Source organism: Anser cygnoides, chromosome W (assembly GCF_040182565.1).
Source record: "Anser cygnoides isolate HZ-2024a breed goose chromosome W, Taihu_goose_T2T_genome, whole genome shotgun sequence".
NCBI lineage: Eukaryota > Metazoa > Chordata > Aves > Anseriformes > Anatidae > Anser > Anser cygnoides.
In genome coordinates, this window is record NC_089911.1 from 9,585,505 (window position 1) to 9,597,743 (window position 12,239).

Consider the following 12,239-nt stretch of genomic DNA (forward strand, 5'->3'; position numbering starts at 1 on the left):
AGACAAGGGAGATTGGATCCTCATCTCTGCTAGGAGCAGGGGGAGGAGTCTCCCCCTTGCCACTGAAGTATCCCTACGCAACAGCTATGATGCTATATGTCTGGAAAGAAAAGACTGTGTGAGTAATGGCAAAGACCTCGAAAAGGGCAACCATATAAAGTTGTCTCCGTCAACCACCTGTATCAGAACCAGTGCCACAAAAAAGGCACGAAGGGTGTTAGTAATTGGAAACTCCTATCTGAGAGGCATTGAGGCACCCATTTGCCATCCAAATAATCTCTCCAGAGAGGTTTACTGGCTGCCTTGGGCCCACATTCCTGATATTATGAAGAGGCTACCAAGCCTGGTAGAGCCTGAAAACTACCACCCATTCCGATTCTTTCATGGAGGATCAAATGAGGCTGCAACAAAGAGACTCTGAAATATCAAAAGGGACTTCATGTCCCTCGGAGAGATGTTGAAGGAATCGGGAGTGCAAGTAGTGTTCTCCTCCATCATCCCAGTTGGTGTCTGGGACACAAGGAGATGAACAGACCGAGTGAATGATTAAGCTGAGTGACTAATGCCATGCTCAAGGTTTTGGGTTCTACAATCTCAGACATACTTTTGAGAGACCAGGCATGCTGACACCAGATGGGGTGCACCTGACTAGGTGGGGCAAGAGTGTTCTGGGTGGTAAGCTGGCTGGCCTTATTAGCAAGGCTTCAAACTAGATGAGGTGGGGGTAGGGGATGTACCTCTGAATGATAGAAACGAACCTGGGAACACTGTCACTTTAGGAAACTACAGGGAAATACTTGTGAACTGTCCCAAAGCAATTAGGAAGGGTTCCTCTGAAAAGGCAATGTGACTGGTAGCCCAGCTGAAGTGCCTCTACACCAGTGCATGCAGCATGGGAAACAAGCAGGAGGAGTTGGAAACGATGATGCAATTAGAAAAATATGACCTGATTGCTATCACAGAAATGTGGTGGGACAGATCACATAACTGGGAAGGACAGGCAGGGGTGCTGCCCTCTATGTTAGGGAATGGATTGATTGTGAAGAGATGCCTTTGAGAAACAGCCACGGACAAGCTGAGAGCTTGTGGGTAAAAGTTAAGGACCACACCAATAAAGGACACCCTGTGGCTGGGGTCTACTACAGGCCACCTGCAATAGATCACAAGAAGCCTGTTGATAAGGCCTTGCTTCAACTACAAGAAGCATCATGGTTGCACACTCCCATCCTGATGGGAGACTTTACCCGGATGTCTGCTAGAAAATCTACACAGCAGGCTGTAAGCAATCCAGGAGATTCCTAGAGTGCGCTGAGGATAACTTCCTGGTTCAGGTATTACACAAACCAACCAGAGGAGAAGCATTACTGGACCTGGTGCTTACCAATGCTCATTAAATGAGCTCATTAAAGAGGTTAAGATTGGAGGCTGTCTGGACTGCAGTTACCTTGCCCTGGTTGAATTTGTGATCTTGAGGAATATGGGCCTGGCGAAGAGCAGAGTCAAGTTCTATTCAAGCTATTCTGTTCTAGTTCAAGCTATTTAAAGACCAAGTGGATGAGATCCCCTGAAACACTGTCCTTAGGGACAAAGGAGCTGATCAGAGCTGGCAACTCTTCAAGGATGTTTTCCTTAGAGCTCAAGAACTCTCCATCCCCCTGCGTAAGAAAGCGGGCAGGGAGGGCAGAAAACTGGCATGGCTGTGCAAGGACCTGCTGGTCAGACCAAGGTGCACGAAGGAAATGCACAGGCAGTGGAAGCAGGGACATGGCACCTGGGAAGAGTACAGGAATGCGGTCCGGATGTGCAGGGATGGGATCAGGAAAACCAAGGCACAGATAGAACTGAGCTTGGCAAGGATCGCAAAGAATAACAGGAAGAGATTCTATAGGTGTATTGCTTAGAAAAAGAAGGCCAAGGAGAATGTACCCCCTCTGATAAACGAGAAGGGAGAACTGGTAATGACAGACATGGAGAAGGTGAGGTACTCAACAACTTCTTTGTCTCACTCTTCACTGTGTGGTGGTTTTACTCGGGTGGGCAGCCGAGCTCCACCGCAACCGCTCTCTCACTCCCCCCCCCTCCTCAAAGAGGAAGGGGAAGAAAATACAACACAAAGACCTCGAGGTTTGAGATGAGAATGATTTAATTAAAGGGAAAGGGAATGGGGAGAAAAAGAAACAAAAGAAACAATAAGGCCGCGCGGAAGCACAGAGAGAAAGAAAAAAAAATTATTCCCTACTTCCCATCAACGAGCAATGTTCAGCCACGTACTGGGAAGCAGGGCCTCAAAACGCGTAGCGGTTGTTCAGGACAGCCCCCTCCCCCACGAGAGCCCCCCCTTTTTATTGCTGGGTGTGACATCAGGTGTTATGGAATATCCCTTTGGTTGGTTTAGGTCAGCTGCCCTGGCAATGTCCCCTCCCCATCACTTGCTCACCCCCAGCCTGCTGGCTCTTGGGGGCTTGGAGGGAGTCCTGATGCGGTGCCAGCACTATGCAGCAATAGACACAACACTGGAGTGACACCAGTGCTGTTCCAGCTACGAGTGCAGAGCACAGCACTGTGTGGGCTGCTGCAGGGAAAGGTGACTCCATCCTAGACAGACCCAACACAACCTCCACCCCTTATTCCATAACATTTGTGTCACACTCAGGTCCCACATAGTTTAATATATAGATATTCTCATCACCATTGTTCTCTGTCCATTAAAGTATTTATAAGTCTGTACTTCTTTTCATTCCATAGGTCTTTCCCCAAAATGTTCATAAAAACTGTTGATGGTTTCAGCTTCATCTGACAAAGTGGTCACTCAGGGCAGGCGAAGTTGGTTTTCTTGACACCAGCATCAGCTTAGCTCACGTCACTGTTGCACTTGCCCGGTTCCTTGCGAAGCTGACCTGTCGTTGGTTCTGCAGTGTCCTCCTACAACACATAACTTGGATTACAGATTAATTTTCTCCCAAGGTTAAATCTCCTTGAGGCACACACCTGATATCCCCATCCTTCTGCATTACCCACCAGGTATACCCTGGTCCTTGGGCAAAGACAATCCCACGAGTGGGTTTGCCTTTTCCCATGGCAGGAGCAACCCACACCACCTTCCCCATCCACTTCCCTACATAAAGGGATGCAAGACATGGACTCCTGATAGCTCTTGAACAGGAGGACTTTTATTGCCCTTTTTCACTACTACATATACTTTCCCTGTAGCCCCACACGCTGTCCATGCGCCCGAATCTGTCTTACAATTGGTTAGAGACCCTAAGACACGTGCCTCGAGCCAGCCAGCAATTGGCCACTGCCCAAAGCTCATCTTTAACACTGTAGCCAATTTACTTTATCTCGACCTTGCTCAAGTTTTTGGTTCTACCGCTGTTTTCCTCATTATCTCTAACTCAGGGACGTGTGAAACAGCACAAAGCTCCCTGTGAATTCCTTTCCCACAATGCCCTCTTTTTTATTTTCAATCAACCAAACGCTTTCTATAGATTTTTCTATCTATCACCGCAGACACTGCAATAAGCACGGTACAATAAGCAACAGGGTGAAAATCACATGCAGAATTACGATTGTAAAGTAGCGTGCCTACTAGAATCTACATCAGTCAACAAGCCACTAAGCGCTAGGGATGTTGCTTCGCAGCGATGCTGCTTCTCACTCGCACAGCACAATCACACAATCACGCAAAGAGGCCTCTTGCATTTCTCATTCATACCACAAGAAAACATCACTTAAAATAATTTGTCCACAGCTTCAGGAGGTCCTTGTCTACTCCTGTGGTGAGCGGCTGAGAGTGGAGACCCCTCTGAGGAAAATGCTCGGGGTGCACCTAGGGGCGTCCGTTCCACAGTCGATCCCACAGCCGAGCAGAGTGGCTCCTGGCGCAAGGAAGGATGCTATTATAGTTTTGTATAATTACACCAAAGAGATGCATTGCAATAAGGAGCAAGAGTGGCATTGACCATTTGTTTCATGATTGGATTTTTTGCCTGAGCAATTAAACCTTACACATGCTGTTGCTGTTTCACATCCCAGGATATCTAATTCCTGTGGCTCTAGGGGCGCTTGCCATAAGTAGACAGTCCAGTCTTTGTTATCTGCCGGGATCCCCACCAGACATGTCGTAAACGGGTCGCTAGCACTAGCCAGGGACAGGCACATCGCTTCTTGTCCTGTCACGTTGGCGAGGGTGACCCAGATGTTGCGGCGTGGTTGGATGGAGACCCAGGGCTGGCAATAACCAATGACAGTGGCGATTGTGAGGAGGAGGCCAACCATGGCCTTAATCCCCTTGCTGGTACCCATCTTGGTCCGTGACCTGTGGAGACACAAGCATACCCTCGACCCCAAGTTATTAGAGGCTGGGGTCCCTCCCAAAGACCTGTATTTAAATTTTTTACCATTACTAAGGCCTGCTCTGATTGTGGCACCTGTGACAGTGCAGAATTCATATTTTTGTAATGTTTTATTATGGGCGGTACCTCTTCGTGAGGAAAGGGTAATGATAGGTGATTCATTACGTGAAGTGCCTTTCCCAACCTGTTCTGTGGTGTTTCCTGGGTGTCTCCCCCTTTTTGTTTATTTGGCAGTGTTTTCAAGGTGCGATGTGTGCGCTTTACAATGGCTTGGCCCATGGGGGAATGAGGAATGCCTGTGATGTGTCAGATACCCCAAGTTTGAAAAAAGGTTTGAAGCAGCTATGCAGCAATAGACACAACACTGGAATGATAACAGTGCTGTTCCAGCTACGAGTGCAGAGCACAGCACTGTGTGGGCTGCTGCAGGGAAAGGTGACTCCATCCTTGACAGACCTAACACACACTGCCAGTCAGGCTTCACATGTCTCTCATTTCCCTGAACCTGTAGGTGAGGGCTGGGGGAGCAAAGTCCCTCCCACTGTAAGCAAAGAGCAGGTTTGAGACCACCTGATGAAACTCAACAGGTATAACTCCTGATGACATGCTGTTGTGGTTTAACCCAGTCAGCAGCTAAGCACCACACAGCCATTCGCTCACCCTCTCCTCTCCCTCTCTGGGATGGGGGAGAGAATTAGAAAGAAATGAAAGCCTGTGGGTTGAGATAAAGACAGTTTATTAGGACAGAAAAGAAAAAAAAATGATGATGATAATAGTAATACTAATAATAATGTGTACAAAACAAGTGATGCACAGTGCAATTGCTCACCACCCGCTGACCGATGGCCAGCCTATCCCTGAGCAGCTGGTCCCTCCACCCCAGCCAGCCACCCCTATATATTGTTCAGCATGACGTCAGATGGTATGGAATACCCCTTTGGCCACTTTGGGTCAGCTGTCCTGGGTCTGTCCCCTCCCAGCTCCCGCATGTGTTTGCCTTTGCCCAAGGCAGGAATAGCCCAGACTGTCTTCCCCAGCATGTTTTTTTAACGTGCGCTGCAGGGACTTTATCCCCTTCTACAGCACATAATAGTTTTGATTGGGCTCAGGTGGTAGATCCCCTAGTGTCGACTAACCAGGTGGCCCTATCTAAATGCATAGCCCAATGTTTGAATATCCCAGCACCCATGGCTCTCAGTGTAGTCCTTAACAGTACATTGTATCATTCTATTTTCCCAGCGGCTGGTGCACAAAAGCAGATGTGATACACCCATTCAATGCCATGCTCTTTGGCCCACACATCTATGAAGTTGTTTTGTTTGTTGTCTGATTCAATTCTTTCTTGGGTGCCTTATCACCATAAGACTTGTTTTTGAAGGCCTTGGATAGTGTTCCGGGCAGCGTCATGGGGCACAGAATATGTTTCCAGCCATCCAGTGGTTACTTCCACCATTGTAAGCCCATGGCACTTGTTGTGACTGATTTGCAAGAGTGTGATGTTATCAATCTGCCAGCCTCCCCCCCCTCCCCCCCCCATTGATATTTCAGACCTCTTCCTCCTTACCAGAGAGGCTTTAACTGCTTGGTTTGCTTGATTGCAGCACATATTTCACAATCATGGATAACCTGTGCAATCGTGTCCATGGTCAGGTCCACCACTTGATCATGAGGCCATCTCTACGTTGCATCTCTTCTTTGATGGCTTTGTGAGAAACAAGCTGCAGCCAATAACACAGGCTCAGACGAGGATCTCAGTGAGTGAAGTAACATTTTTATTCGCGATTGCAATGGCAAGCATCCTGCAAGCAGGAACACCTAGCAGAAGTGTATCATAACCTTATATCCCCTATTACCCGATGCTTGATTCCTCCTGTTTCCTCATTGGCTGAGTACTACAGGTTCACAACCTACTCAGCACTTGTTACTGTACCATATATGTACAGTTTTATTTGACCAACCTTTAATTTCTCCTTTTCCCCCTTTTTCCTTTTTTTTTTTCCTCCTCTTCTTCTCTCGTGATTGAAGAGGCCTGTGATTTTTTGTTTTTGCTGATTCCACAACTGTCTTGTTTTTCTTAGCCATCCTCCTTGTTTTGGGACAGTGGGACCTTCCATTGTCCCTTTATCTGCTTAACATACCCCCCACTGTTATGCCTGCACAATCACTTTTGAATATGCAAGGTTAGTGGAATTTTCCACTGCAAAAGCACAACTTTAATTCTTACAGCTTGAGGTGTCACAGATCCATCGAGCTACAAATAGGCTCAATGGGCTCCCCTGAGCCTCAGTTTATTTTGCATTTTAGCTTTTCCACCTTATTGCCACAATTCCATGAATGCACTTATTTAATTCAAAACAAAAAGTGTAATTTAATGATAAAGTACTTGTGAACTGAGACAAGTAAACAAATTGTTCTCGCACCTGACCTCAGTCATGTCATGCTCACATCCAACTGCTGTCTTACCTCATACCACAGGAGCTGCGTGGCTTGAACAAGTTCCTCCACTCTTTCCCAATACAATGACAAACATTCTTGGCAAGTCATTGCTATAATAAGTCAGAAAGAGCCCCACCCTGTACCAGGCACAATGCAAACTTTATGTTATGGCTATATCTATTAAGCAAAGTTCTACCTCGAATTTTATCCTGCACAAGACAGGATACGTTTCCACTTCCAGAAGTATTTGCTCTGAAGAGACAACCTTAGAAGGCTGGTTGTCAAGCCCTCTTCTAGCTTAGCTAGAATCATTATGGAAATGATTAACAGCAAAGGCTCCAAAATGTAAAGTTTAGCCATCACCCCCCAGGGAGCTTCAGCTACACAAAGGTCAGAGCACAGTTTAAGAACTCTTGTGCCCAAGAACATTCTCTGGAACACGTAAAAGCAACAGAAAGAACATATTCCTGAAACATCAGTATGTCTGAAGATGTTAAACATTTCATTAAGAACCATAACCAATTCTATTTAGTCTTTTCTCTCCCTTCCTATGTACTTTATTCCTGCACATAACTGACTTTTTCAGATAAGTAAAAATAAAATACGGGGACAGTATTATTTGATTCTAATTAGGTACACCCTGAAAAGATCTATTAAACACTCCCTGAAGACAAAAATGTAACATTAGCATTGAGTTATCCCAGGATGTCAACAGCCTGCAATTATTCTTCAAGGCCAAGCAAAGTTCTCTCTCAACCTGCATGTTTTATAGAATAGAATAGTTCAGCTGGAAAGGACCTAACAAAGATCACCAAATCCAACTTTCTGACCTCTACAGGGCTAACCAAAAGTGAAAGCATATTCTTGAGGGCATTGTCCAAATGCCTCTTAAAAACCGACAGGCATGGGGCATCATCCATCTCGCTGGGAAGCCTATTCCATTGTTCAGCCACCCCCCACAGTAAAGAAACTTTTCCTAATGTCCAGTCCAAACCTCCCCTGGCACAGCTGCGTGCCATTCCCATGCGTCATATCATTAGTTACCAGGGAAAAGAGACCAGCATCTCCCTCTCCATTTCCCCTCCCCAGGAAGTTGTAGAGAACAATGACGTTGCCTCTTAGCATTCTCTTCTCCCGACTAGACAACCCAAGTGTCCTCAGTCTCTCTCATAAGACATGCCTTCCAACACTTTTACCGGCTTTGCTGCCCTCCACCGGACACTTTCAAAGACTGTAACATCCTTTTTATATTGTAGAGACCAGAACTGTACACAATATTCAAGGTGAGGCTGCACTAATGCTAAATATGGCAGGAGAATCACCTCTTCTCACCAGCTGGCTATGTTATGTTTAATGCATCCCAAAATGTGGTTTGCCCTCTTCGCTGCTAGGGCACACTGCCAACTCATGTTTAGCCTACTGTCAACCAGCACCCCCAGATCCCCTTCTGCTGAGCTGCTCTCTAGCCACTTGGCTCCCTCCCAGGCTGCACTCATGCCCAGCATTACTCCATCCCAGGTTCAGAACCCTGGATTTACCTTTATTGAACCTCATGCCACTGATGATTGTCCAGTGCTCCAATCTATCTAGATCCCTCTACAAGGTCTCCCATCCCTCAAGGGAGTCAACAGCACCTCCCAGTTTAGTATCATCAGCAAACTTGCTGTGGATGCATTCAGCTCCTACATCCAGATCATTGATAAAAAATATTGAACAGAACTGTCCCTAGAATTGATCCCTGGTGAACACCACTAGTGACCAGCTGCCAGTTAGATGCAGCCCCACCTACTACAACCCTTTGAGCTCTACCATCCAGCCAGTTCATCACACAGCATAGCATGAACCTGTTTATCTCACAGGTGGATAATTCATCTAAAAAGATACTAAAAAATCAAGATAGATTACATCTGCTGCCTTCCCTTCATCCACTAAGCAGGTGACCTTATCATAGGAGATCAAATTACTGAGGCAGGACTTTCCCTTTATGAACCCACAATATATTACAACATCATATAGTAGAATCATAGAATCATAGAATATCCCAAGTTGGAAGGGACCCATAAGGATAACTTATAAGTTATAAGTTATAACTTATAACTTATAAGTTGGAAGGGACCCATAAGTCCAACTCCTGGCACCGCACAGGTCTGCCCAAAAGTTTAGACCACATGACTAAGTGCACAGTCCAATCTCTTTTTAAATTCAGACAGGCTTGGTGCCATGACTACTTCACTGGGGAGCCTGTTCCAGTGTGCAACCACCCTCTCGGTGAAGAACCTCTTCCTGATGTCCAGCCTAAACTTCCCCCGCCTCAGCTTAACACCGTTCCCGCGGGTCCTGTCACTGGTATTTACAGTGAATAGGTCACCTGCCTCTCCACTCCCCTTCGCGAGCAAGTTGTAGACTGCGATGAGGTCCCCCCTCAGTCTCCTCTTCTCCAGGCTGAACAGGCCCAGTGACCTCAGCCGCTCCTCATATGTCTTCCCCTCTAGGCCCTTCACCATCTTCGTTGCCCTCCTCTGGACACTCTCCAACAGTTTCACGTCCTTTTTGTACTGTGGTGCCCAGAACTGCACACAGTACTCGAGGTGAGGCCACACCAGCGCAGAGTAGAACAGGACAATCACTTCCCTCGACCGACTTGCAATGCCGTACTTGATGCATCCCAGGATACGGTTGGCCTTCCTGGCTACCAGGGCACACTGCTGGCTCATATTCAACTTGCTATCAACCACAACCCCCAGATCCCTCTCTTTGGGGCTGCTCTCCAGCGTCTCGTCGCCCAGCCTGTACGTATAGACAGGGTTGCCCTGTCCCAGGTGCAGGACCCCGCACTTGCTTTTGTTAAACTTCATGTGGGTTGGTGATTGCCCTGCTCTCCAATCTGTCCAGATCTCTCTGCAACGCCTTTCCACCCTCATCAGAGTCCACAACTCCTCCAAGTTTAATATCATCAGCAACTTTGCTCAAAACACCTTCTAGTCCTACATCCAAATCATTTATAAAAACATTGAAGAGGACTGGCCCTAAAATGGAGCCTTGGGGGACCCCACTAGTGACCGTCCACCAGCCTGATGCGGCCCCATTTACCACAACCCTTTGAGCCCTGCCCGTCAGCCAATTGCTCACCCATCGTATGATGGTTTTGTTTAGCTGTATGCTGGACATTTTGTCCAGTAGGATCCTATGGGAAACTATGTCAAAAGCCTTGCTGAAGTCCAAAAAGATCATATCAGCTGGTTTCCCTTGATCTACTAGATGGGTGATCTTATCATAAAAGGAAATCTAATTTGTTAGGCAGGACCTACCCCTCATGAACCCATGTTGGCTGGGACCAATGACTGCATTGTCCCCCAGGTGCGCTTCAATAACTTCAAGAATCATCCTCTCCATAATTTTACCAGGCACTGACGTGAGACTGACAGGCCTGTAATTGCTAGGGTCTTCTTTCTTACCCTTCTTGAAAATTGGGACAACATTTGCTAGCTTCCAGTCCACTGGGACCTCTCCAGATTCCCAAGATTGTTGAAAAATAATTGAGAGAGGTCCCGCAATAACATCAGCCAGCTCTTTAAGCACCCTGGGATGTATCCCATCCGGACCCATGGACTTGTATGGATCCAGGTGGAGCAGCAAATCCCGCACACGTTCAGGGTTGGTAGGGAGTTTGTCATTCCCACTGTCATAGTCCTCCAGCTCAGTGTACCCTGGGTCCCGAAGCCCATCATCAGTGTTGAAGACAAAGGTGAAGGCGATGTTTAACGTCTCTGCTTTGCCTATGTCATTGTCTGTCAGGAGACCCTCCCCATCTAGTAGTGGACCTATGTTTTCTTTGGTTCTCCTTTTTCTGTTCACATATCTAAAAAAACATTTTTAATTGTCTCTCACAGACATGGCCAGCTTCAACTCTAGTTGGGCTTTGACCCCACGAATTTTCTCCCTACAAACACAAACAGGATCCAGTAATTCCAGAAATTCATTTTATTTCTTCAGTTTAGGAGATTAGAGTGGTAGTTTCACTTTGCTAGGCAGCTGAACTCCACCACAACCGCTCTCACTCCCTCTCCTCAGAAGAGGAGGGAAGGAAGGAAAAAAAACCAAAACAAGTCATGGATTGAGATAAGGATAACTTAAATTAAATGAAAAATAATTATTAAGGTAAAGTTATTAATGTAAAAATCATTTAAATAAAGGGAAAAGGAAAGTGGGGGGGGGGGCAAGAAAATGCCATGTGGAAGCAGACTTACTCTCTACTTCCCATCGAGTGATGCTTGGCTATGTACCTGAAGCAGGGCCTCTATACACATAGCCGTTGTTCAGGACAAACGTTTTCATAATGAGATCCTGCCTGCCCCTTCCCTTTTTCCGCCTTTTGTTGCTGAATGTGACATCATATCGTATTGAATATCCTTTTGGTCAGTTTAGGTCAGCTGACCTGGTGATGTCCCCTCCCCACCTCTTACCCCCCCCCCCCCAGCCTGCTGGCTCTTGGGGTGGCGGTTGGAGCTAGTCCTGATGCTCTGCCGGTATTGCTCAGCAATATACAAAACACTGGTGTGATGCCAATGCTGTTCTAGCTGCAAGTGCAGAGCATGGTACTGTATGGGCTGTTGCAGGGAAAGTTAATTATACCCTAGCCCGACCCAGTACAATTACGAAGTGACTTAAACTCATCATTATGTGCTCCCACGTGCCGTAAACAATGGAAAGATCACTAATTAAATCTAAAATGCTGAATTATACACAGATTTTTTATTGAAGCCAGTTTTCTAATTCCACAAGAGGAAGATGCTTTTCTGCAGAAAAGCAATACCCTTTATGATTTAGTATTTATGACTATTTCTCCCCACACACACACATACTTCTGACAAGAAGCCACATCAAAAAGTTTTGTGGTTTTTTTTTTTAAATGTATTTTTAATTGTATACCAAAGTTCATTAGAGATGGGGTTTTGACTGCATACAAGTTACTCAAAAGTTGTGTCTAGGCAGAGATTCATCAGCAATCTGACTTATTTCAAAGCATAAGTTTATTCAATCAGGCCACAAAAATAATATTGTATACAAACAGTAACTAAGAAGAGCTGCAGGTTCAAGGAGTTTTCAATTACAAGTTTTGAGAACTCATCAGGAAATAAATTCAAATAAAAGTCACAATATAAAATAGCAGCTCCATGTAGCTTTTTTGAGTTTTAACTTTATTCAAAGTGACACTTGGTTCAGTTTGCCTCGTTCTTTGAAGCTTCATCAAAGTTTTCAACAAGATCTAGAAAAATAAACATTGATATCAAAGTTTGATCTGCTTCTGCTTTGCCAAACATATTTTTTTCTCAAGTTCTACTTCATATCAAGCACTTACAACGTTAAAAAAAGTCATCTTATAAAATACAGATCAAATAACGTTTAAGAGCTCCAGGGTTCATTCTTCTTGTCGAGAACTTTTAGAAT

General features: G+C 45.8%; 1 protein-coding gene across 4 annotated transcripts in view; it reads right to left on the minus strand.

Annotated features, from left to right (window-relative positions):
- Window positions 1-11,799: 11,799 nt before the first annotated feature.
- Window positions 11,800-12,239, minus strand: part of LOC125181434 (transcription factor BTF3) — a 29,455-nt gene continuing 29,015 nt past the window's right edge. For all 4 annotated transcript variants that reach the window (XM_066987178.1, XM_066987180.1, XM_066987179.1 and 1 more), the window contains one exon: window positions 11,800-12,057. In XM_066987178.1, the coding sequence (XP_066843279.1) occupies window positions 12,011-12,057 (47 nt within the window). In that variant the 3' untranslated portion in view covers window positions 11,800-12,010. The remainder of the gene's footprint in view (window positions 12,058-12,239) is intronic.